General features: G+C 47.5%; 1 protein-coding gene across 1 annotated transcript; it reads left to right on the top strand.

The window, feature by feature from the left end:
• The first annotated feature begins 2,325 nt into the window (after nucleotides 1-2,325).
• dph5 (diphthamide biosynthesis 5) lies at nucleotides 2,326-25,733 on the top strand. Its single transcript, XM_055164823.1, has 7 exons — nucleotides 2,326-2,521; nucleotides 4,066-4,190; nucleotides 9,025-9,133; nucleotides 14,119-14,239; nucleotides 22,287-22,326; nucleotides 23,077-23,180; nucleotides 25,386-25,733. Exons 1-7 carry the CDS (start codon nucleotides 2,384-2,386, stop codon nucleotides 25,616-25,618), a joined length of 870 nt encoding a protein of 289 aa, XP_055020798.1. The 5' UTR covers nucleotides 2,326-2,383; the 3' UTR covers nucleotides 25,619-25,733.
• Nucleotides 25,734-25,905: the final 172 nt, after the last annotated feature.

The following is a 25,905-nucleotide window of genomic DNA, read 5'->3' as shown; positions in this document are numbered from 1 at the left end:
CAAAACCTGACAAAACCGAACGACAAAACCCGAAACACAAAACCCAAACGACAAAACCTGAAGAACAAAACCCGAACGACAAAACCTGAAGAACAAACCCGAACGACAAAACCTGAAGAACAAAACCCGAACGAAAAAACCTGAACGACAAAACCCGAACGAAAAAACCCGAACGACAAAACCCAACGACAAAACCCAACGACAAAACCCAACGACAAAACCCGAACGACAAAACCCGACAAAACCTGAACGTCAAAACCCGAACGACAAAACCGGACAAAACCCGACAAAACCCGAACGACAAAAACCTGAAGAACAAAACCCGACAAAACCCGAACGACAAAACCCGAACGACAAAACCCGAACGACAAAACCCGACAAAACCCGAACGACAAAACCTGAAGAACAAAACCCGACAAAACCCGAACGACAAAACCTGAAGAACAAAACCCGAAAAAACCCGACACAAAAACCCGAACGACAAAACCCGAACGACAAAACCTGAAGAAAACCCCGAAAAACCTGAAGAACAAAACCCGAACGAACGAACAAACCCGAACGACAAAACCCGAACGACAAAAAACCTGAACAAAACGACAAAACCCGAACGACAAAAACCCGAACGACAAAACCCGAACGACAAAAAACCAAAACCCGAACGACAAAACCTGAATGACAAAACCCGACAAAACCCCGAACGACAAAACCCGAAAAACCGACAAAACCCGAAACGACAAAAACCCGAACAAAAAAACCCGAACGACAAAACCCGAACGACAAAACCCGAACAACAAAACCCGAACGACAAAACCCGAACGACAAAACCTGAAGACAAAACAAAAACCCGAACGACAAAACCAACGAAAAACGAAAACCCGAACGAACAAAACCCAACACAAAACCAAAACCTGAAAAACCCGACAAAACCCGAACGAACCCCGAACGACAAAAACCGAACGACAAAACCCGAACGACAAAACCCGAACGACAAAACCCGAACAACAAAACCCGAACAACAAAACCCGAAACACAAAACCCGAACGACAAAACCTGAAGAACAAAACCCGACAAAACCTGATCAACAAAACCTGAATGACAAAACCAGAACAACAAAACCCGAAACACAAAACCCGAACGACAAAACCTGAAGAACAAAACCCGACAAAACCAGAACAACAAAACCCGAACGATATTTACTGGATTGTTTGCATCATTGTAGTATTGTTCTTTGCTGCTTGTACAGCACTTTGTAAACCTTGTTTTTGAAAGTGCTTTATAAATAAAGATGTATTGTTATTATTATTAGTAGTAATAGTAGTAGTAATAGTAGTAGTAATAGTAGTAGTAATAGTAGTAATAATAGTAGTAGTAGTAGTAGTAGTAGTAGTAGTAGTAGTAGTAGTAGTAATATTATCCCATCTCACACAGTACAGTGAAAAAGTGGATTTCGTGTTTAATTACAATTATAAATCAGTTATTGTGAATGATTATATTATTTTCATGTTAAATTTACAAAAGAAAATCCACAAATTTTGAACCTAATTCATTCCAATTAACAAATTCAATTAAGTTTTTGTTATAACTTTATTACCAAACCCGAAATGCGTAAGACAAATACATGTTTAATTTACATTTACCTAAACTGTATGCCTTAAAAGCTTTTATTATTATTATTATTATTATTTTATTTTTATTATTATTATTATTATTTTTGTTTTATTATTATTATTTATTTTTTTTACGTGTTTCCATCTACCTGCCGTATCTCGGTCCTTTCTGTCGCAAATATAAACACTTCACGACAGCCGTATTCCGTTGTGCACTGAGAGCTACACGTGAAAACAACTTCAACTCAACAAACTCAAAGAAATCTGATTTTATTTTTAATTATTGTTGTTTAACTTTAGGTTTTATTTCACATTTATCGTGAGTCTCCGTGAGTCTCCGTGCTCCCCCGCTCTTGTCCTCGCTCCTCTCCCCCGGCTCTCCCCGGTTGTTTCGCTTCTACCCGGGTTTCCTCGCTCCTCTCCCCCGGCTCTCCTCGCTCCTCTCCCCCGGCTCTCCTCGCTCCTCTCCCCCGGCTCTCCTCGCTCCTCTCCCCCGGCTCTCCTCGCTCCTCTCCCCCGCTCTCCTCTCCTCTCCCCCGGCTCTCCTCGCTCCTCTCCCCCGCTCTCCTCTCCCCTCTCTCCCCGGCTCTCCTCGCTCCTCTCCCCGCTCTCCTCGCTCCTCTCCCCCGGCTCTCCTCGCTCCTCTCCCCCGGCTCTCCTCGCTCCTCTCCCCGGCTCTCCTCGCTCCTCTCCCCCGGTCTCTCTCCTCTCGCTCTCCTCGCTCCTCTCCCCCGGCTCTCCTCGCTCCTCTCCCTCTCCTCGCTCCTCTCCCGGCCATGGTGCTGTACCTGATCGGTCTGGGGCTCGGGGACGCCCAGGACATCACGGTGAAGGGTCTGGCCGCGGTGAAGCGCTGCTCCCGGGTTTATCTGGAGGCCTACACCTCCATCCTGACCGTGGGCAAAGACAAACTGGTGAGACCCGGGACTAAACCGGGACTAAAACAAGACTAAAACAGAACTGAACCGGGACTAAAACAAGACTAAAACAGGACTAAACTGGACTAAAACCGGACTAAAACCAGGACTAAAAAACCAGGACTAAAACCAGGACTAAACCAAAACCAGGACTAAAACTGGGACTAAACCGGGACTAAACCAGAACTTAAACCAGGACTGAACCGGGACTAAATCAGGACTGAACCGGGACTAAACCAGGACTAAAAGCTAAACCAGGACTAAAACCAGGACTAAACCAGGACTAACCGGGACTAAACCAGGACTAAACTGGGACTAAAACCGGGACTAAAACCAGGACTAAAACCAGGACTAAATCCAGGACTAAACCGGGACTAAACCAGGACTAAACCAACAGGACTAAACTGGGACTAAACCAGGACTAAACCAGGACTGAACTGGGACTAAACCAGGACTAAACCAGGACTAACAGGACTAAACCGGGACTAAACCAGGACTCAACTAGGACTAAAATAAGACTAAAATGCCACTGAACCAGAATAATGAAATAACAAACAGTTTTCCCAGTTAATTTTTTGAAAAAGAACAAATCACCCACGGACTTTTAACGCTGATCAATAAACATTTTCTGATTCCACTTTTGGTAAACGGGGCTCAGACGGACGGAAGCGCAGTTTGAGCTTTCAGGAGTAAAGAGACGAGCATCGACTTTTATTTGTGTTTTTGTTCAGGGGGAGTTTTATAGTAAAGAGCTGATGGAGCGTTCTGTAGATTAGTCCTGGTTTAGTCCTGGTTTAGACCTGGTTTAGACCTGGTTTAGACCTGGTTTAGTCCTGGTTTAGTCCTGGTTTAGACCTGGTTTAGACCTGGTTTAGACCTAGTTGAATCCTGGTTTAGTCCTTTATAAATCCTGTTTTAGTCCTGTTTTAATCCTGGCTTAGTCCTGATTTAGTCCTGGTTTAGACCTGGTTTGGACCTGGTTTGGACCTGGTTTAGACCTAGTTTAGACCTGGTTTAGACCTGGTTTAGTCCTGGTTTAGTCCTGGTTAAGTCCTGGTTTAGACCTAGTTGAATCCTGGATAAATCCTGGTTTAGTCCGGGTTTAGTCCTAATTTAGACCTGGTTTGGACCTGATTTAGTCCTGGTTTAGACCTGATTTGGATCTGATTTAGACCTGGTTTAGACCTGGTTTCAGACCTGGTTTAGACCTGGTTTAGCCCTGGTTTTGTCCTGGTTTAGTCCTGGTTTAATCCTGGTTTAGTCCGGGTTTAGTCCTAATTTAGTCCTATTTTAGACCTGGTTTGGACCTGATTTAGTCCTGGTTTAGACCTGATTTGGATCTGATTTAGACCTGGTTTAGCCCTGGTTCAGACCTGGTTTAGCCCTGGTTTAGACCTGGTTCAGACCTGGTTCAGACCTGGTTTAGACCTGGTTCAGACCTGGTTCAGACCTGGTTTAGACCCGGTTCTGGTCCCTGGTCCGGGCTTTGGGGACCTCTGCTCTTACACGACTCGGTTTTATTTGTGTGTTTTCTGGTTCAGGAGGAGTTTTACGGTAAAGATCTGATCCTGGCCGACCGGGACCTGGTGGAGCAGGGGTCGGAGGAGATCCTGAAGGACGCAGACACGACGGACGTGGGCTTCCTGGTGGTGGGAGATCCTTTCGGGTGAGTCCGGACCCTGAAACCACATCAGAATAATCACGAAATCAGCCCCACAACAATCCTGAATCCAAATCCCATCACCAAATCCTACAGCTTCAGTTTCAGGTGACGTCATTCTACATTCTACAGATTAATACTTGAGACGAGTCCAAACGCTGTCGAGAACAAGACGAGACCAAGTCCAAACGCCTTCAGCTCCGAGACAGGACCGAGTCCAAACGCGGTTGAGTCTGAGATGAAACCAAGACCGCAAAAAAATTGGTCTCGAGGCCGTTCTTTGTTTCTCGACCGGCTTCAAGACAGTTTTTTTTTTTCGTACTATGACAATATTTACGACCACAAACAGAACCCAGAGGAAGTTGTCGTCACATGTTTCCAAACGTCATCTTGATTTGTGACGTCAACATGAATAGAGATTATACTTGATGGCCTCAGTGAGCTTCATTTGACTGGAGCTGAATGACATGACATGTTGTTTTATCAAATCAAAACTTCAGTGTGTCGACGTTTGTATCGTATCAGCAGCTTCACAAGTCACTAATCCAAATAAAAGGGTCAGAGGGTCAGTGTTCTTCTCCATGAGCTCTGCATAAATCTGTCTGACCCCTGACCCCTGACCTCTGACCTCTGAACTTTGCTCTAACCAGGATTAGACAAGACCAAGACCAAGACCCGTCAAGACCAAATCAAGACCAAGTCGAGACCATCTTTGTCGTTTTTGACATTTATTTGGATTTTACAGTTTTGGCGCAAATATCTCAATGTTTTTATAAATCTGTCTTTATTTTATCAAAAGTCGAGTGTCAGACCGAGACAAGACCGAGTCCAAGCACCTTCAAGACCGAGACGAGACCGAGTCCAAGCACCTTCAAGACCGAGACGAGACCGAGTCCAAGCACCTTCAAGACCGAGACAAGACCGAGTCCAAGCACCTTCAAGACCGAGACGAGACGAGTCCAAGCACCTTCAAGACCGAGACGAGACCGAGTCCAAGCACCTTCAAGACCGAGACGAGACCGAGTCCAAGCACCTTCAAGACCGAGACAAGACCGAGTCCAAGCACCTTCAAGACCGAGACAAGACCGAGTCCAAGCACCTTCAAGACCGAGACGAGACCGAGTCCAAGCACCTTCAAGACCGAGACGAGACCGAGTCCAAGCACCTTCAAGACCGAGACGAGACCGAGTCCAAGTCAAGACCGAGACGAGACCGAGTCCAAGCGCCTTCAAGACCGAGACGAGACCGAGTCAAGCGCCTTCAAGACCGAGACGAGACGAGTCCAAGCACCTTCAAGACCGAGACGAGACCGAGTCCAAGCACCTTCAAGACCGAGACGAGACCGAGTCCAAGCACCTTCAAGACCGAGACAAGACCGAGTCCAAGAGAACAGACCGAGTCCAAGACCTTCAAGACCAAGAGACAAGAGTCCAAGACCTTCAAGACCGAGACAAGACCGAGTCCAAACATTTTGAGACTGAGACAAGACAGAGTCCAAGCACCTTCAAGACCGAGACAAGACTAAGACCGAGACAAGACCGAGTCCAAGTGTGCTTGAGTCTGAGATGAGACCAACACCGCAAAAAAGTGGTCTCTAGGCCGTTCTTGGTCTCGAGACCAGACCGAGTCCGAGACCAGACCAAGTCCAAAAGCTTTCAAGACCGAGACAAGACTGAGTCCAAACGCGGTTGAGTCCAAGACAAGACCAAGACCGCTTAAAAAAACCTGTCTCGAAGCTGTTCTTAGTCTTTCGACCGACTTCAAGACCATTTTTTTTCATACTACAACAATATTTACGACCACAAACTAGAGCCCGACCGATATGGATTTTGTTGTGGCCGATATGAAACCGATATAATGGGAGTTGGAGCTGCCGATATAATCGCCGATATATTTAGTGATGTAAAAATTCACTGTAAATGTTGAATTGTTTAAAAAACTTAGGTTTGGCTCTGGTGGATTTTAAATTGGGTTTATTTAGGCAACATTTATTGTTATTCTGCCTCTTTACATCATATTTACAGACAGTTGGACTAATGGCATTTTTGCATCACATTCTAGACACTAGTGATGTTTATTCCAGTTCTTTTTAGAGAACCGGCTCTTTTGGCTCGACTCACTAAAAGCTGCTGGTTCTTTTGGCTCCCAAGTGGCTCTTCAGATTGTTTTGTTGCAAGCAGGACTAAAGCAGGACTGAACCAGGACTGAAAAAGGACTAAACCGGGACTTTATTTTAAACTGTCTATGCTCTTTTTTTTTTTTTTAATCCTACGTACACGCAAATTTCTCAAAGTTTCGTTTTTAGCCGCTGCCGCTGTCAAACCACGAATCTGCACGCGGCGTGAAGAGAAAAAAAGTGAGAGAAAGAGAAAACACGGCTCCCAATAAGGATCAGGCTCCCGTCGTTCCCTTCAAAGAGTCGGTTCTAAGAGTCATTTCGTTCGCGACCGACCCATAACTAGTAAAGAAAGTAGCGCTATTAGCCTTTAGCCGTAAATACGTGCGCGCCGCGGTAATTAATTATATGTGCAAATGTCATAATTCACACGTCTGTTCACAGCTCATTTACATCAGTGCAGGTCCAGTAGCAAATATACGAAACAATATAATCACTTTAGAACAAACCAATAGAAAACAGTCTGTTTATGTGCGGGAGCTACAGCAGCTAACCCATAACAAATGACAAAAACTAGCTTCAGAGTCGACATATTTCCAACACTCACCGCTCACACAGGCTCCTCCCACATCACAAATCTGCACTAATAAATGTCCTTTTAATCCAGACTCAAACCGATTGTCCGTAAAAAGAAAATAATCTCAGTGTTTGGATCTGTGTCTGCAGGTGTAAACAAACACACGTGACTCTGTGGTGTGTTCAGGGACAGTACGACACACACAGACAAATGACTCCGTAGATAAATACTGATGTGGAGCCACATATTAGGACATTTATCTGTCTGTAAATTGGATTAAATGAACAGAATGTAGAGAGTCTAAGCTTTATAACGAGGTATAACATGCCCACGTGAAATATCGGCCCATATCAGCAAGCATATCGGCCGATAGCCGATATGCCTCCAGGTGCCCATATCAGCCGATAATATCGGCCAACCGATATATCGGTCGGGCTCTACCACAAACAGAACCCGCCGGAAGCTGTCACCACATGTTTCCAAACGTCTTCTTGATTCGTCTCTTGTGATGAATAGAGACTGCAGGCCTCAGTGAGCTTCATTTGACTGGATGTGTTGCCGTGGGGACGTCTCTTTCCCTCCGTCCACGTCTGTAAACTTTCTGCGGTCGAATCCTCTGCTGCCGGTTCAGATTCTGACAGAGACTCGTTCTTTCGTTCTGTAATTACAGTTTGTCTCGTGGTTTCTTCTCTCGTTTCGTGCTGGAAGTTTCTGGAGTGAAATCACCCGGTTTGATCCAGGAGAAGAACATGAGACGTCTCCATGGAAACGAGTCCTGGAAAAATCCCACAGACTCCGAGCGACCACAGCAGCAGCAGCAGCTTCTTCTTCTTCTTCTTCTTCTGCACTCAGACCCTCTGACCTCTGACCTCAGGAGACTGGAGATGACCACGTCTCCACTCTGCTCTCTCTCTCTACACCTCCTTTTACTCTCTCTGTTTTCTCTCTCTACACCTCCTTTTATTCTCTCTGTTTTCTCTCTCTCTTCTCCTTTCACCCGCCGATCCATCTCTCTCTCTCTGTCCTCTTTTTTTCTCTTGCTTTCACTTCATCTCTTTTGTTCTTTTTCTCTCTTCTCTGCCCTTTCATCACTCTCTCTCCCTCTCCTTCTCTCTCTCTGTTCTTCTCTCTCCTCTCTTTCCTGCTCACTCTTTCTCTGTCCTCTCTCTCTCTTTCCTTCTCTCTCTCTGGCCTCTCTGTCCTTCTCTCTTTGTCTCTTTCCTTCTTTCTCTCCTTCTCTGTCCTCTCTCTCTCTCTCTCTCTGTCCTTCTCTCTCTCTCTCTGTCCTTCTCTTTTTGTCTTTCCTTCTCTCTCTCCTCTGTCCTGCTCTCTCTCTTTATTTCTCTCTCTGTCCTTCTCTATCCTCTTTCCTTCTCTCTCGCCTCTCTGTCCTTCTCTCTTTTTCTCTTTCCTTCTCTCTTCCCTTCTAACTCTCTGTCCTTGTCTCTCTCTTTATTTCTCTCTGTCCTTCTCTCTTTTTCTCTTTCCTTCTCTCACTCTGTCCTGCTCTCTTTTTCTCTCTCCTTCTCGTTCTGTCCTTCTCTCTCTCTCTTTCCTTCTTTCTGTCCTCTCTCTCTCCTTTTCTTTCTCCTTCTTTCACTCAATCTCTTCTGTTCTTTTTCTCTCTCTCTCTTCTCTGCCCTTCCTTCCATCAGTCCTCCCTTCTCTCCTCTTTCTCTCCCCTTTTCCAGCACCCTCTCTCTATCATCCTCCCTTCCCACTACTCTCTCTCTCCTCCTCTTCTCTCTCTTCTCTTTATTTTGTCTCTCCTCCGTCTTCTCCTCTCTCACTTTCCTTTCTTCTCTCTCCTTTCACTCGCCATCACTTCTCTCCTCTTTTCTTTCTCCTACTTTTACTTGGTCTCTCTCGATCAATCGCTCTCTCTTCCTCATCCTTTCTTTTCCCTCTGTGAATCTCTTCTCTTTCTCTCCCTTTTCCAGCACCTTCTCTCTCTCCTCTCCTCTTTTTCTCCATCTCTCTCTCTGGCTCAGATCAGATTTAACCTCAGTGTTTTGTTTTTTCATTTCTTTTACTTCACAAATGGTCTGGAAACACCTGGAAACACCTGGAAACACCTGTGAAACACCTGTGAAACACCTGGAAACACCTGTTCTGTTTTAAAATCTGTATTTGTTTTGTTTTTTCAGAGCCACGACTCACAGTGACCTGGTGCTCAGGGCCGTTCAGGCTGGGATCCCCTACAAAGTCATTCACAACGCCTCCATCATGAACAGCATCGGCTGCTGCGGACTCCAGGTGAATGACAGGTGACAGACAGGTGACTGACAGGTGAAATGACAGGTGACAGACGGGTGACAGACAGGTGACAGACGGGTGAATGACAGGTGAAAGACAGGTGACAGACAGGTGACAGACGGGTGAATGACAGGTGACAGACAGGTGAAAGACGGGTGAATGACAGGTGACAGACAGGTGACAGACAGGTGAAAGACAGGTGACAGACGGGTGAAAGACAGGTGACAGACAGGTGAACAGACGGGTGAAAGACAGGTGACAGACAGGTGACGGACGGGTGAAAGACAGGTGAAAGACAGGTGACAGACAGGTGACGGACGGGTGAAAGACAGGTGACGGACGGGTGACAGACAGGTGACAGACAGGTGAAAGACAGGTGACAGACGGGTGAATGACAGGTGAATGACAGGTGACAGACAGGTGACAGACAGGTGACGGACGGGTGAAAGACGGGTGACAGACAGGTGAAAGACGGGTGAATGACAGGTGACAGAGAGGTGAAAGACAGGTGACAGACAGGTGAAAGACGGGTGAAAGACAGGTGAAAGACGGGTGAAAGACAGGTGACAGACAGGTGACAGACGGGTGAAAGACAGGTGAATGACGGGTGAAAGACAGGTGACAGAGAGGTGACGGACGGGTGAAAGACGGGTGACAGACAGGTGAAAGACGGGTGAAAGACAGGTGAAAGACGGGTGAAAGACAGGTGAAAGACGGGTGAAAGACAGGTGACAGAGAGGTGACGGACGGGTGAAAGACGGGTGACAGACAGGTGAAAGACGGGTGAAAGACAGGTGAAAGACGGGTGAAAGACAGGTGAAAGACGGGTGACAAGACAGGTGACAGACAGGTGAAAGACAGGTGACAGACAGGTGACGGACGGGTGAAAGACAGGTGAAAGACAGGTGAAAGACAGGTGAAAGACGGGTGACAAGACAGGTGACAGACAGGTGACGGACGGGTGAAAGACAGGTGACAGACAGGTGAAAGACAGGTGAAAGACGGGTGAAAGACAGGTGAAGACAGGTGAAAGACAGGTGACAGACAGGTGACGGACGGGTGAAAGACAGGTGACAGACAGGTGAAAGACGGGTGACAGACAGGTGAAAGACGGGTGAATGACAGGTGAAAGACGGGTGAAAGACAGGTGAAAGACGGGTGAATGACAGGTGAATGACAGGTGAATGACAGGTGAAAGACAGGTGACAGATGGGTGACAGACAGGTGAAAGACGGGTGAATGACAGGTGACAGACAGGTGAATGACGGGTGAAAGACAGGTGAATGACGGGTGAAAGACAGGTGACAGACAGGTGAAAGACAGGTGACAGACAGGAGCAGGAGCAGACAGGTGACAGACAGGTGACAGACAGGAGCAGGAGCAGAGACAGGAGCAGAGACAGGAGCAGAGACAGGAGCAGAGACAGGAGCAGAGACAGGAGCAGAGACAGGAGCAGAGACAGGAGCAGAGACAGGAGCAGAGACAGGTGCAGAGACAGGAGCAGAGACAGGAGCAGTGCAGAGACAGGAGCAGGACAGGAGCAGATGACAGGACAGACAGAGCAGAGACAGGAGCAGAGACAGGAGCAGAGACAGAGCAGAGACAGAGACAGAGCAGAGACAGGAGCAGAGACAGGTGCAGAGACAGGAGCAGAGACAGGAGCAGAGACAGGAGCAGAGACAGGAGCAGAGACAGGTGCAGAGACAGGAGCAGAGACAGGAGCAGAGACAGGTGCAGAGACAGGAGCAGAGACAGGAGACAGGAGCAGAGAGAGACAGGAGCAGAGACAGGTGCAGAGACAGGAGCAGAGACAGGAGCAGAGACAGGAGCAGGAGCAGGAGCAGAGACAGGAGCAGAGACAGGACAGGACAGCAGAGACAGGAGCAGAGACAGAGAGACAGGAGCAGAGACAGGAGCAGAGACAGGAGCAGCAGACACAGGAGCAGAGACAGGAGCAGAGACAGGAGCAGAGACAGGAGCAGAGACAGGAGCAGGTCACGGCTCTGTGTCTGTGTTTCTGTTGTTGTTTGTGTTTGTCTTGAGTCGGTGCAGAGACGCTCACCGAAACTTCAACGAAAAAAAAAAAACGTCCCACAGAGAATTTTTCTCACAAAGCAAAAAGTAACACAAACTGTTTATGTTTGCCTGACAGGGGTTGACAGGGGTTGACAGGGGTTGACAGGGGTTGACAGGGACTGACAACTTTCAAAAATGTCAGATTTTGTGGTGATTTTTACCAGTTTTCAGATCCTAAACTTTTTCTCAGCTCAAAATCCTTCAGTTTTCTTAAAAAAACTCTTTATAATCGTTCGCTCTGCCCAACCAGTCCACATGTGTTTTGTGGATCTGGAGAAGTGTTGGACCGTGTCCCTCGTGTGTCCTGTGGGGGGCGCTCTGCGAGTCTGCTGCGAGTCTGGGGTCTGGTCCCTGTGTGACCGGAGCAGGAGCTGTGTCTCTGCAGTGAGTCAGACCTGTTCCCGGTGCATGTTGGACTCCGCCAGGGCCGCCCCTGTCGCCCCTGTCAGCGGTTCTGTTCATTGTTTTTATGGACAGAATTTCAGGGTCCGGAGGGTCCGGTTTGCGGAGCACAGGATCGTCTCTGCTGTTTGTAGATGATGTCGTCCTTTTGCCGTTGGTTCTCGACTGGAAAAAGGCGTTTCGTCGTCTCCGGGTGGAGAGTCTCTGCCCCAAGTGGAGGAGTTCAAGTATCTCGGAGTCTTGTTCTGGAGTCAGAGGAGGACGGAGTGTGAGATTGACAGGTGGACAGGTGCAGCGTGGGCAGATTGACAGGTGGACAGGTGTGGCAGTTGGGCAGATTGACAGGTGGACAGGTGCAGCGTGGGAGATTGACAGGTGGACAGGTGCAGCGTGAGATTGACAGGTGGACAGGTGCAGTGTGAGATTGACAGGTGGACAGGTGCGGCGTGGGCAGATTGACAGGTGGACAGGTGCAGCGTGAGATTGACAGGTGGACAGGTGCGGCGTGGGCAGATTGACAGGTGGACAGGTGCAGTGTGAGATTGACAGGTGGACAGGTGCGGCGTGGGCAGTGATGTGGTCTCTGTATCTTTCGTTGTGGTGAAGATCAGCTGAGTCTGGATTTAGCGTCAGTCTCTGTTCCTCCCCTCACCTCTGGTCATGACCCGAAGGACCAGATCCACGATACAAGAGACACAGATGAGTTTCCTCCACAGGGCGACCGGGCGTCTCCCTTAGAGACAGAGTGAGGAGCTCGGAGTAGAGCCGCTGCTCCTCCACGTGGAGAGGAGCCAGTTGAGGCTTGGGGAAGACCCAGGACACACTGGAGGGACTGTGTCTCTGGACTGGCCTGGGAACACCTCGGGGTCCCCCTGGAGGAGCTGGAGGAAGTGTCTGGGGTGAGGGAGTCTGGTCGTCCCTGCTTAGACTGATGTCCCTGAGACGCGACCTCGATAAGCTGAAGAAAATGGACGGATAAACCAGAACTAGAGGAGAAAGTCAGAGTTTTTCGTAGGTCGTTAGTGTGATTATCATAATGACCTGGGGACATGGACAGATCACTAATTGTCTTAAACTCTCTGGACTCTGGACTCCATCTGCTCCAGGGACGTTGGATTTAACTGAGTCCCCGAACGCATCCACCGCCGCCTCAGCACATCAATAACACTGCGTCCGAACCGACCAATCACAGCGCGGCGTCCTCCTCGCCTCATTAGCATACGCACACACAGAGGAGCAGTTAATATGCAAATGAGGGGGAGGGGCATGCAAATGAGACTCCGCTGGGAGCTTTAAACCCAGAGTGCAGGGCTCCGTACGACGCCCCTCCCCCTAAAACATCACAGAACTACAGATTTATCTTTTTATTCTCTACAAAGATCATTTTTTAAACACGTCCAGAAGAAACAACATAAAAAAAAGAAGAAAAATGAACAAATAAAGACGCTGAGACACATTAAATAAAAACGATTTAACCAGTTTAACATGAAAAACTAAATTCAGTATTATTTTTTCCATGGAAACTCGAATCAGTCAATTAATTTGGAATTAAAAAAAAAAAACTCATGTAAATTAATCCATGTGTCATTCGTTCATTTGTTTTTCAAAATAAAACCAAAAATAAGAAACCAAAAAAAGAACAGTTTTCTTCATTATTTGTCTCCAAAACCAAAATGAAAAAACAGAAAATGATTTGTTTTTTTTTTCAGTTTTTGATTTTGTGTTTAAATGAAAAATGGAAAAAACTTAACGGCTGTTTCCCCTTTACGTGACTTAAACTGCAATGCCGGACTGAACCAGAACTAAACCAGGACTAAAAAAGAACTAAACCAGGTCTAAACCAGAACTAAACCAGGATTAAACCAAAGAACTAAACCAGGACTAAACCAGGAACTAAACCAGGACTAAAAAAGACTAAACCATAAACCAGGACTAAACCAGGAACTAAACCAGGACTAAACCATAAACCAGGACTAAAAAACTAAACCAGAACTAAACCAAACCAGGACTAAACCAGGAAACTAAACCAGGACTAAAAAAGAACTAAACCAGGACTAAACCAGGAACTAAACCAGACTAAACCAGGACTAAACTAAACAGGACTAAACCAGAACTAAACCAGGACTAAACTAAACCAGGACTAAAAACTAAACCAGGACTAAACCAGGACTAAACCATAAACCAGGTAAACCAGAACTAAACCAGGACTAAACCAGGACTAAACCAGGACTAAACCAGGAAACTAAACCAGGGACTCTAAACCAGGTCTAAACCAGGACTAAACTAAAACCAGAACTAACCAGGACTAAACGAGAACTAAATCAGGACTAAACCAGGACTAACCTAAACTAGGACTACAGCAGGTCCAAACCAGGACTAAATCAGGGTCTAAACCAGGACTGACCTAAACTAGGATACACCAAATTCAAACCAGGGACTAAAACCAGGACTAAACCAGGACTAAACCAGGACTAAACCAGGACTAAACCAGGTCTGGTCTGTTTCAGTTGTATAACTTCGGGGAGACGGTCTCGTTCGTGTTCTGGACGGACTCGTGGAAACCTGAAAGTTTCTTCGACAAAATCTGTAAAAATCGAGCCATGGGTCTGCACACGCTGTGTCTGCTGGGTGAGTCAAGATGTCCTACTGTCCTACTGTCCTCATGTCCTACTGTCCTCATGTCCTACTGTCCTACTGTCCTCTGTCCTACTGTCCTACTGTCCTATGTCCTCTGTCCTACGTCCTCTGTCCTCTGTCCTCTGTCCTACTGTCCTCTGTCCTCACTGTCCTACTGTCCTCATGTCCTGTCTACTGTCCTCTGTCCTACTGTCCTCATGTCCTACTGTCCTATGTCCTCTGTCTACGTCTCTGTCCTCTGTCCTACTGTCCCCATGTCCTGTCTCTGTCCTGTCCATGTCTACTGTCCTACTGTCCTCAAGTGTCTACTGTCTTGTCCTACTGTCCTCTGTCCTACTACTGTCCTGTCCTGTCTCTGTCATGTCCTCTGTCTGTCCTGTCTCTGTCCTACTGTCCTCTGTCCTCTGTCCCTGTCCTACTGTCCTACTGTCCTCATGTCCTGTCCTACTGTCCTCATGTCCTACTGTCCTCATGTCCTACTGTCCTACTGTCCCTGTCCTCATGTCCTACTGTCCTCTGTCCTCTGTCCTACTGTCCTCTGTCCTACTGTCCTATGTCTCATGTCCTACTGTCCTCTGTCCTACTGTCCTACTGTCCTACTGTCCTCATGTCCTACTGTCCTCCTGTCCTACTGTCCTCTGTCCTACTGTCCTACTGTCCTCTGTCTCATGTCCCTGTCCTACTGTCCTACTGTCCTGTCTACTGTCTCTTGTCCTCTGTCCTACTGTCCTCCTGTCCTACTGTCCTACTGTCCTAATGTCCTACTGTCCTACTGTCCTACTGTCCTCTGTCCTACTGTCCTCTGTCCTCATGTCCTACTGTCCTCATGTCCTACTGTCCTCACTGTCCTACTGTCCTCTGTCCTACTGTCCTCTGTCCTCTGTCCTACTGTCCTCTGTCCTACTGTCCTCTGTCCTCTGTCTCTGTCCTACTGTCCTCTGTCCTACTTGTCCTGTCCTCTGTCCTACCTGTGTCCTACTGTCCTACTGTCCTCTGTCCTCTGTCCTCTGTCCTACTGTCTACTGTCCTACTGTCCTCACTGTCCTCATGTCCTACTGTCCTCTGTCCTACTGTCCTACTGTCCTACTGTCCTCCTGTCCTACTGTCCTACTGTCCTCATGTCCTACTGTCCTCATGTCCTACTGTCCTCATGTCCTACTGTCCTCTGTCCTACTGTCCTCATGTCCTACTGTCCTCATGTCCTACTGTCCTCTGTCCTACTGTCCTCTGTCCTACTCTTGTCCTCCTGTCCTCTGTCCTACTGTCCTACTGTCCTCTGTCCTACTGTCCTACTGTCCTCTGTCCTACTGTCCTCTGTCCTACTGTCCTACTGTCCTACTGTCCTACTGTCCTACTGTCCTACTGTCCTCTGTCCTCACTGTCCTCTGTCCTCTGTCCTCTGTCCTACTGTCCTCTGTCCTCTTGTCCTCTGTCCTACTGTCCTCTGTCCTCTGTCCTATGTCCTGTCCTCTGTCCTCTGTGTCGTCTACTGTCTGTCCTGTCTCTGTCCTCTGTCCTACTGTCCTACTGTCCTACTGTCCTCTGTCCTCTGTCCTACTGTCCTACTGTCCTCTGTCCTACTGTCCTACTGTCCTACTGTCCTACTGTCCTCTGTCCTCATGTCCTACTGTCCTCTTGTCCTCTGTCCTACTGTCCTACTGTCCTCTGTGTCCTACTGTCCTACTGTCCTCTGTCCTCTGTCCTACTGTCCTACTGTCCTCTGTCCTACTGTCCTCTGTCCTACTGTCCTCTGTCCTACTGTCCTCTGTCCTCTGTCCTACTGTCCTCTGTCCTACTGTCCTCTGTCCTACTGTCCTACTGTCCTCTGTCCTACTGTCCTACTGTCCTACTGTCCTCTGTCCTCTGTCCTACTGTCCTCTGTCCTTGTCCTCTACTGTCCTCTGTCCTACTGTCCTCTGTCCTCTGTCCTCTGTCCTACTGTCCTACTGTCCTCTGTCCTACTGTCCTACTGTCCTCATGTCCTACTGTCCTACTGTCCTCTGTCCTCATGTCCTACTGTCCTCTGTCCTACTGTCCTACTGTCCTGTCTGTCCTACTGTCCTCTGTCCTACTGTCCTACTGTCCTCTACTGTCCTACTGTCCTCATGTCCTACTGTCCTACTGTCCTACTGTCCTACTGTCCTCATGTCCTCACTACTCACTTCCTGTCCTACTGTCCTGTCTTACTGTCCTACTGTCCCTCTGTCCTCTGTCCTCTGTCCTACTGTCCTCATGTCATGTCCTACTGTCCTACTGTCCTACTGTCCTACTGTCCTCTGTCCTCTGTCCTCTGTCCTCTGTCCTGTCCTACTGTCCTCTGTCCTACTGTCCTCTGTCCTCATGTCCTACTGTCCTCATGTCCTCACTGTCCTACTGTCCTACTGTCCTCTGTCCTACTGTCCTACTGTCCTACTGTCCTACTGTCCTCATGTCCTATGTCCTACTGTCCTACTGTCCTACTGTCCTACTGTCCTCTGTCCTACTGTCCTGTCCTCTGTCCTACTGTCCTACTGTCCTACTGTCCTACTGTCCTCTGTCCTCTGTCCTACTGTCCTGTCCTGTCCTACTGTCCTCATGTCCTACTGTCCTGTCCTACTGTCCTACTGTCCTCTGTCCTACTGTCCTCTGTCCTACTGTCCTCTGTCCTACTGTCCTCTTGTCCTACTGTCCTACTGTCCTACTGTCCTCTGTCCTCTGTCCTACTGTCCTACTGTCCTACTGTCCTACTGTCCTCTTGTCCTCTGTCCTCTGTCCTACTGTCCTACTGTCCTCTGTCCTCTGTCCTCTGTCCTACTGTCCTCTGTCCTACTGTCCTACTGTCCTCTGTCCTCTGTCCTCTGTCCTCTGTCTCTTGTCCTACTGTCCTACTGTCCTCTGTCCTACTGTCCTACTGTCCTCTGTCCTACTGTCCTCTGTCCTACTGTCCTCTTGTCCTCTTGTCCTCTTGTCCTCTGTCCTCTGTCCTCTGTCCTCTTGTCCTCTGTCCTCTGTCCTCTTGTCCTCTTGTCCTTTGTCCTCTGTCCCAGTGACCATGACGATAATTCGATCCGTTTGTTCTTTTGTGTTTTTCCTCCTCAGATGTGACTTCACTTTATTTTACTGATAAATAATAAATCTGAAACTCATGAAAATCCCACACACACGCAGACCCTGAACGCACCACGACAACACAGTCCTCATCATCATGGTCTTCATCAGGACTAAACCAGGACTAAACCAGGACTAAACCGGGACTAAACCGGGACTAAACCGGGAAACCGGACTAAACCAGGACTAAACCAGGACTGAACCGGACTGAACTAAACCGGACTAAACCGGGACTGAACCGGGACTAAACCAGGACTAAACAGGACTAAACCAGGACTGAACCAGGACTAAACGGACTAGACCAGGACTGAAACCAGGACTGAACCAGGACTGAACCAGGACTAAACCAGGACTGAACCAGGACTGAACCAGGACTAACCAGGACTAACCAGGGACTGAACCGGACTAAAAACCAGGACTAACCAGGACTAGACCGGACTGAAACCAGGGACTAAACCAGGACTGAACCAGGACTAAACCAGGACTAAACCAGGACTAGACCAGGACTGAACCAGGACTAACCAGGACTAACCAGGACTAGACAGGACTGACCAGGACTAACCAGGACTAGACCAGGACTAGGACTAGGACAGGACTGAACCAGGACTAGACCAGGACTAGACCAGGACTGAACCAGGACTAGGACTAGACCAGGACTGAACCAGGACTAGACCAGGACTAGACCAGGACTAAACCAGGACTAGACCAGGACTGAACCAGGACTAGACCAGGACTAGACCAGGACTGAACCAGGACTAAACCAGGACTGAATCAGGACTAAACCAGGACTAGACCAGGACTGAACCAGGACTAAACCTGTACTGAACCAGGTCTAAACAAGGTCTAAACCAGGACTGAACCAGGACTTAACCAGGACTAAACCTGGATCACAAACCAGGACTAAACCTTTACTTAAACCATGCCTAGTCTAACCCAGGTCTAACCCCGGTCTAACCCCGGTCTAGACCCGGTCCTGTGGTCTTCGTCTTGGTCTTCATCAGGTTAAGAGACTCTTGATAAACGATGCCTTCACTGTCGCGTCTCGGCTCGTTTATTTCACGTTCAGTCTCACAGCTGAGTCCAGTCCCAGAGGACGAGTCAGGATCACGACCGGGGTCCAGACCGGGACTCGGGGGGGTCCTGTCCTGAGGGGGGCTAATTAGACGGGTCCTGTTTGTGGTCCACAGGGACCCGGGTTAGACCTGCTTTAGACCAGACAATATCAGGAAGTGCTTCATTAGCATATTTTTACAATTGTGTACGACGCCCGAAGATTTAAATTTAATTTAACAAATATTTACGACGATTCAGAATCAAGAAGCTCAAAATACAGGCAAATATTTTATTCACTTTAGACCTGGTTTAGTCCTGGTTCAGTCCTGGTTTAGACCTGGTTTAGTCCTGGTTCAGTCCTGGTTTAGACCTGGTTTAGTCCTGGTTTAGTCCTGGTTTAGACTGGTTCCTGGTTTAGTCCTGGTTTAGTCCTGGTTTAGTCTGGTTTACCTGGTTTAGTCCTGGTTTAGTCCTGGTTTAGTCCTGGTTCAGTCTGGTTCAGTCCTGGTTTTAGACCTGGTTCAGTCCTGGTTTAGTCCTGGTTTAGTCTGGTTTAGTCTGGTTTAGTCCCTGGTTTAGCCTGGTTTAGTCCTGGTTTAGTCCTGGTTTAGTCCTGACCTGGTTCAGTCCTGGTTTTAGTCCTGGTTTAGACCTGGTTTAGTCCTGGTTTAGACCTGGTTCAGTCCTGGTTTAGTCCTGGTTTAGTCCTGGTTTAGTCCTGGTTTAGTCCTGGTTTAGACCCTGGTTCAGTCTGGTTTAGTCCTGGTTAGAGTCCTGGTTTAGTCCTGGTTTAGTCCGGTTTAGTCCTGGTTTAGACCTTTGGTTTAGTCCTGGTTTAGTCTGTCTGTCCTGGTTTAGTCCTGGTTTAGACCTGGTTCAGTCCTGGTTCAGTCCTGGTTTAGACCTGGTTTAGAGTCTGGTTTAGTCCTGGTTTAGTCCTGGTTTAGTCCTGGTTTAGACCTGGTTTAGACCTGTTTTTTCCTGGTTTAGTCCTGGTTAGTCCTGGTTTAGACCTGGTTTAGTCCTGGTTTAGTCCTGGTTTAGTCCTGGTTTAGTCCTGGTTTCAGTCCTGGTTTAGTTTTAGCCTGGTTTAGTCCTGGTTTAGTCCTGGTTTAGTCTGTTTAGGGTTTAGTCCTGGTTTAGTCCTGGTTTTAGTCCTGGTTTAGTCCTGGTCCTGGTTTAGTCCTGGTTTAGTTGGTTTAGTCTGGTTTCCTTTTCCTGGTTTAGTCTGGTTAGTCCTGGTTTAGTCCTGGTTTAAGTCCTGGTTTAGTCCTGCCTGGTTTAGTCCTGGTTTAGTCCTGTCCTGTTTAGTCTGGTTTAGTCCTGGTTTAGTCCTGGTTAATGTCCTGGTTCAGTCCTGGTTCAGTCCTGGTTCAGTCCCTGGTTTTCAGGTCCTGGTTAGTCCTGTTTTTTAGGTTCAGGGTTAGGTCCTGGTTTAGTCCTGGTTCAGTCCTGGTTTAGTCCTGGTTTAGTCCTGCCTGTTTAGTCCTGTTTAGACCTGGTTTCCTGACCTGGTTTAGACCTGCCTGTTTAGTCTGGTTTAGACACCTGGTTTAGACCTGGTTTAGTCCTGGTTTAGTCCTGGTTTAGTCCTGGTCTGGTCTCTTGGGTCTCTATTCTATTGTGGCTCAGTTAAAGTGACTGGAGGTGATTGATGGAGGTTTGAGCGCTGCAAAAACAAACGCAGCAGGAGACCGTAAACGCACCACGACAACCGACCGCGACACGAGACCATAAACGCACCACGACACGACACGACGCGACGACGACCGACGACACGACCGACCATAAACGCACCACGACGACCGACCGCGACACGAGACCGTAAACGCACCACGACGACCGACCGCGACACGAGACCATAAACGCACCACGACGACCGACCGCGACACGAGACCGTAAACGCACCACGACGACCGACCGCGACACGAGACCATAAACGCACCACGACGACCGACCGCGACACGAGACCGTAAACGCACACGACCACGACCGAACCGCGACACGAGACCATAACGCACCACGCGACGACGACGCGACACGAGACCGTAAACGCACCGCGACGACACACGAACCGACGGAACGAGATAAACGCACACGACCGACCGACCACGCACGACGACCGACGCACCACGACGACCGACCGCGACACGAGACCATAAACGCACCACGACGACCGACCACGACACGAGACCATAAACGCACCACGACGACCGACCACGCACACGAGACCGTAAACGCACACGACAACGACAATTGATTCGACGCGCACGATGTGAACACGTCTTAAAGCGACAAGTCTTGGAGACGACTTTGCGAAATAAAAATTAAAGATTCCTCAAACACAGTGATGAACCGTGGACCTGGACCTTTGACCTTCACAAGGACCAAGTACCGACTATCAAGACATCATTTATTAGAAAAATAAATTAAAAAATTAAATGAAGCTTACTTTTATATTTCTTTAATAATCATTCGTCGTTCTTTCCTCTTCTCTCTGACATCCCCGACGCGTCCAGCGGGTTTTTGGACGCTGCCGTCTTGATTATTTTTACTCTCACCGTTGTATTCGCGAAGGTCCGGAAGATGATGTCATGTTTTGATCCCGCCCATAACTCCGTGAAATCTGATTGGCTCAGACAACTGTCAATCTCAAACTCATCCCCACACTGACTTGAGTTGCTCGGGTCGTCGTTCCAGCCACCGAAGCTCCTGCAGGTGTTTGTTTAGTTCAGCGCTGCAGGGGGAGTCACTGATTTACCCGGATACAGTTGGAAGAAAAACTGTGATTGGTCCATTTCCATTTCCATTAATTAAAGGTTGTATAGAGGATTTTTTTAAGGGAAGTGAAACACAGCGACAGTTCTTTTTCAAATGTTGTGCATGTGTGACTCCACCTTCCTCCTCCACAGCCTCAGTAGAAACACCTCCTCCTCCCGCCTTTTTACTCTAGAAATCACGTTTGTTTACATCCAGTGCGCGTTCAGAATTACCGTTGAAGTGACCTGTCTAGAAATAATTCAGCGACTGACGTGTCTTTAGTTTTTAGACCCTTCGTCCGCTTCGTTCGCGCCATCGCTGGACGACATCTCCAAGAATCACCTCGGTTTGTCTTCGCTCCTTTTCCCCTTCTTCTCTTCTTCTTTCAGCGACCTCAAAAACCGACTTTGGTTTGCGGCGAGCTGCTCGTGGATTCTCGTCCGCCGTCTCGACAAACTCTGTGCGAACTGCGAGGAAGAGACAGTTCAAAAAAGCCTCAAAGAACCGCCGCATAAACCACGAAATCCCCGCGCGCCGACGAGTCACTTACACTAGAAACGTAGGGAGTTTGATTGACGACCCAACAGCCAATAGAAAATGAGGGAGTCTCGTTTTCTATTGGCTGATGTTTATCTGGCCTCAACACGTCCACAGTTGATTGATTTTCATCCTTTTTTTTTTTTTTTTTTTTTTTTTTCATCATAATTACAAAGCTGCTGCGTCTCTGTAACGGTGTTTTAAACTTTCAATGACAGTTGGAAACAAAAACTAAAAAATCCTCCATACAAACTTTAACCCTTTGTTTCCCAAGAAATGTCAGTCCAAGTTTATAACACTGATCTAGAAATGATCACTAGTGTCGTGTTTATTACTCACTGAATAAAAAATATTGAAAAAATATATTAGTAGTACAAAAATGTATTCAGTATTTTTTCCAGCTAAACTTCAGAGGGTCAGAGAGAAGAAACGACTAAAACACGGAGAAAAGATCTGAGAAGAACAGTTTAATAGAATAGTCTGATTAAATGCCGCACTTTGGAACATTCCAGGCAGAGCTTTGACATCTCCATGGAAACGAGCGTGTGGGTTTGTTTGGTGTTTTTAGTTTTATTTAATGTAAAATCTGTTGTGGTTTCAGACATAAAAGTGAAGGAGCAAACGATCGAGAACATGATGAGGTACGAGAACTAAACCAGGACTAAACCAGGACTGAACCAGGACTGAACCAGGACTAAACCAGGACTAAACCAGGACTAAACCAGGACTAAACCAGGACTAAACCAGGACTAAACCAGGACTAAACCAGGACTAAACCAGGACTAAACGGAAACCAGGACTAACCAGGACTAACCAGGACTGAACCAGGACTAAACCAGGACTGGACTAAACCAGGACTGAAACCAGGACTAAACCAGGACTAAACCAGGACTAAACCAGAAACCTGGACAAAACCAGGACTGAACCAGGACTGGGACTGAACCAGGACTAAACCAGGACTAAACCAGGACTAAACCTGACTGAAACCAGGACTAAACCAGGACTGACTGGACTAAAACCAGGACCAACTAAACCAGGACTAAACCAGGACTAAACCAGGACTGGGACTAAACCAGGACTAAACCAGGACTAAAAGCAGGACTAAACCGGGACTGAACCAGGACTAAACCAGGACTGAACCAGGACTTAAACCAGGACTGGAACCAGGACTAAACAGGACTCTAAACCAGGACTAAAAACCAGGACTAAACCAGGACTAAACCAAGGACTGAACCAGGACTAAAACCAGGACTGAACCGGGACTGAACCAGGACTAAAACAAGGTCTAAACCAGGACTGAACCGGGAATAACCCAGGACTGAACCAGGGACTGAACCAGGACTAAACCAGGACTGAACCGGGACAAAACTTGTGTAGTTGTTTTGTTTCAGGGGGAGGAAGATCTATGAACCTCCTCGGTTCATGTCGGTGTCTCAGGCGGTGGAGCAGCTCCTGCAGATCATCCAGAGGAGACGAGAGGAGGGGGAGGAGCTAGGTGAGGAGGGGGAGGGGCTGGGAGGAGGGGAGGAGGGGGAGGGCTTGGGTGAGGAGGGGAGGGCTGGGTGAGGAGGGGAGGAGCTGGGGAGGAGGGGGAGGGGCTAGGTGAGGAGGAGGGAGGGGCTAGGTGAGGAGGGGAGGGGCTGGGTGAGGAGGAGAAGACATGAGGGACCAAAAGAGTGCCTGAGATGATGTTAAACTCTTGATTCTTTTGTGTGGTCTCACCTCTCCACAGACCTGACTTGTCACTAAAGCCCGAGCGTCACAGCGTCCAGTTCACACGTAAAATCTGGGGACGCGTGTTTCGGGCGTCCTGTGTTTTTGCGGCGCGTCTTGAATGTTCAGGTGCCGGACGAGCCGTGTCAACCAATCAGGAACAACGATCCCGTGATTCAGCCATGTTATTATTCAGAAAAAGAAGAAAGAGAAAGACCCGAGAGCAAATCTACGTAGAAATTTACACCGAGTCATTAGTGAAGAATAAATGTAAACACGCCGCAAACGCTGAGCCGATCTCCTCCTCTGATGTGTTTATGTAAAAAAAAAAAAAAAAAAAAACAAGTCTCTCAGTCTGGTTCATCCTTCGGGGAACTGGCATTTGTTTCCAGGGCAACGGACGCACATCAAGTATTTTTCTCGACCTTAAATGTGACTTTAACGGTGACGCCAAAACTTTTTATTGGAAAGTAAAGTAAAGTAACCGGAAAATGCAAATACAGTGAACCCTCGTTTATCGCGGGGATACGTTCCAAAAATAACCCGCAATAGGTGAAATCCGCGAAGTAGTCAGCTTTATTTTTTACTGTGATTTTACAATGCAATACTGAACTGCAGAATGAAACAAAAAATAAAACCTCTTTTCAGGCCCAACATGTGTTAAAGAAATAGAAATATTAACGTTTTCTTACAAATAACTATAATAGTTTAAAGAACGGTGTTGTAAAACAATATTTTTATATAGTAATGAATACAAGGTAGGAAACATTGTCACTCGCGTATTTCACAGTCCCTCCAGCTGCGCCTCTTCGTCCTGACTCCTGTAGCTGTAGCGTCTTTTTCTACTGAAGGCTGCGCAGGGGTCTTTCTCCGAGAGAAGAACATCGTTATGGGTAGTTGTTGGCCTCTTTCTTTTTCTGAGCAAGAAGATTTTTATAAACGTTTCTTTGACATTGTGGGTTTTGTCACGGAGAAAAATTGCGAACGTAAATTTGGCAGAATGTACAGAAACGAAAACTGTTGGCATGGGTGTAATGAAAAACCAATATAAACCTTTTTCACTTCTAGACAACAGTAACGCCCCTAAGCCAATCAGGATTCACTGTAAAAAATAAAGCACTGTAAAAAATTCCGCGAAGCAGCGAGGCCGCGATAGGTGAAGCGCGATATAGCGAGGGATCACTGTAAGTATAATTCAGACAAAGCTGCTAAAATTCCTTCCATATCTAAACTACTGTGAGGAAATATTGGGGAAATACTTCTAAATGTGTTTACTCCAAGATTATTAGGATTATTAATCATGTGAATCACCGACAAATCCTCTTTTTGTTAAGCTAAAAGTACTTAAGGTTTTTGATCTGGTCGACCTGAGTACAGCTGCAGCGACGTACAAACCGAGAATCATCTGCTTCCTCCTCGTTTACAGGATTTACCTGAGCAGAGACTCACTAGAACCTGAGAGGAACATGAAGAGAAGAACTCATAAAAAAGATTGTATTTCTACTCGAGTGGTTAATTTATGGAACAACATGATGTTTTGAAAGATCTAGAGCTGTGGGAATGAACGACTTACACATTAAATTTAATTTGTTTTAATTTATATTTTGTCTCTTATAATTACAGTAACTTATAACTGAAATAGTAAATGTTAACTTGCTGTTCATGTGCTGTTTTCTTTCTTGAATTCTGTCAACAAAATGAGGAAAAACTTTGGAGCACGACAACGTTCATTCGTAAATTGACCCAGTTGTGGTTTTTTTTGGTGTTTTTTAAAATCTCGATCTTCTCGTACCCGACGTCGTTCTTCTCGTACCCGACGTCGTTCTTCTCGTACCCGACGTCGTTCTTCTCGTACCCGACGTCGTTCTTCTCGTACCCGACGTCGATCTTCTCGTACCCGACGTCGTTCTTCTCGTACCCGACGTCGTTCTTCTCGTACCCGACGTCGTTCTTCTCGTACCTGACGTGGGTCTTGTCTCCTGCGCAGGTTTGACGGAGGACACGGTCTGCGTGGGCGTGGCTCGGCTCGGCTCAGACGACCAGGTGATCCGCTCGGCTCGTCTGCGCGACCTGGCGTCATGTGACCTGGGGGAGCCGCTCCATTCGCTGGTGGTGACCGGGAGGCTCCACCCCCTGGAGGTGGACATGCTCAAAGTGAACGCCCAGCAGGGGGCGCTGGACGGGCTCAGGATGGCCGACAGCTCCACCTTCATCTCGTGAACGACGACGAGAAACGACGAGAAACAAGAAACGACGAGAAACGACGAGATCTGATAAAGATTTAAAGTCTAAGTGTCTGAGTCACTTTTATATTAAAGTGTTTAAACGTGTTAAAGTGTCTCATTTCACTTAAACAGGATTTATTCACTTTTACTGGAAACACACGGACGACGACTTCAGCTGGAGTTTATTTTAGATCCATGATTCACACTGAATTCACACGAGCAGGGGCGGAGCTACCATCAGGCAAACGCAGGCAGCTGTTTGGGGCCCCAAACCTGGAGGGG

The sequence above is a fragment of the Boleophthalmus pectinirostris genome, unplaced genomic scaffold (assembly GCF_026225935.1).
Source record: "Boleophthalmus pectinirostris isolate CB_2022bp ecotype Guang Dong unplaced genomic scaffold, ASM2622593v1 HiC_scaffold_7, whole genome shotgun sequence".
NCBI classification, from domain to species: domain Eukaryota; kingdom Metazoa; phylum Chordata; class Actinopteri; order Gobiiformes; family Gobiidae; genus Boleophthalmus; species Boleophthalmus pectinirostris.
Note: the sequence above shows the minus strand (reverse complement) of the source record. Positions and strands in the feature narration are given on the sequence as shown.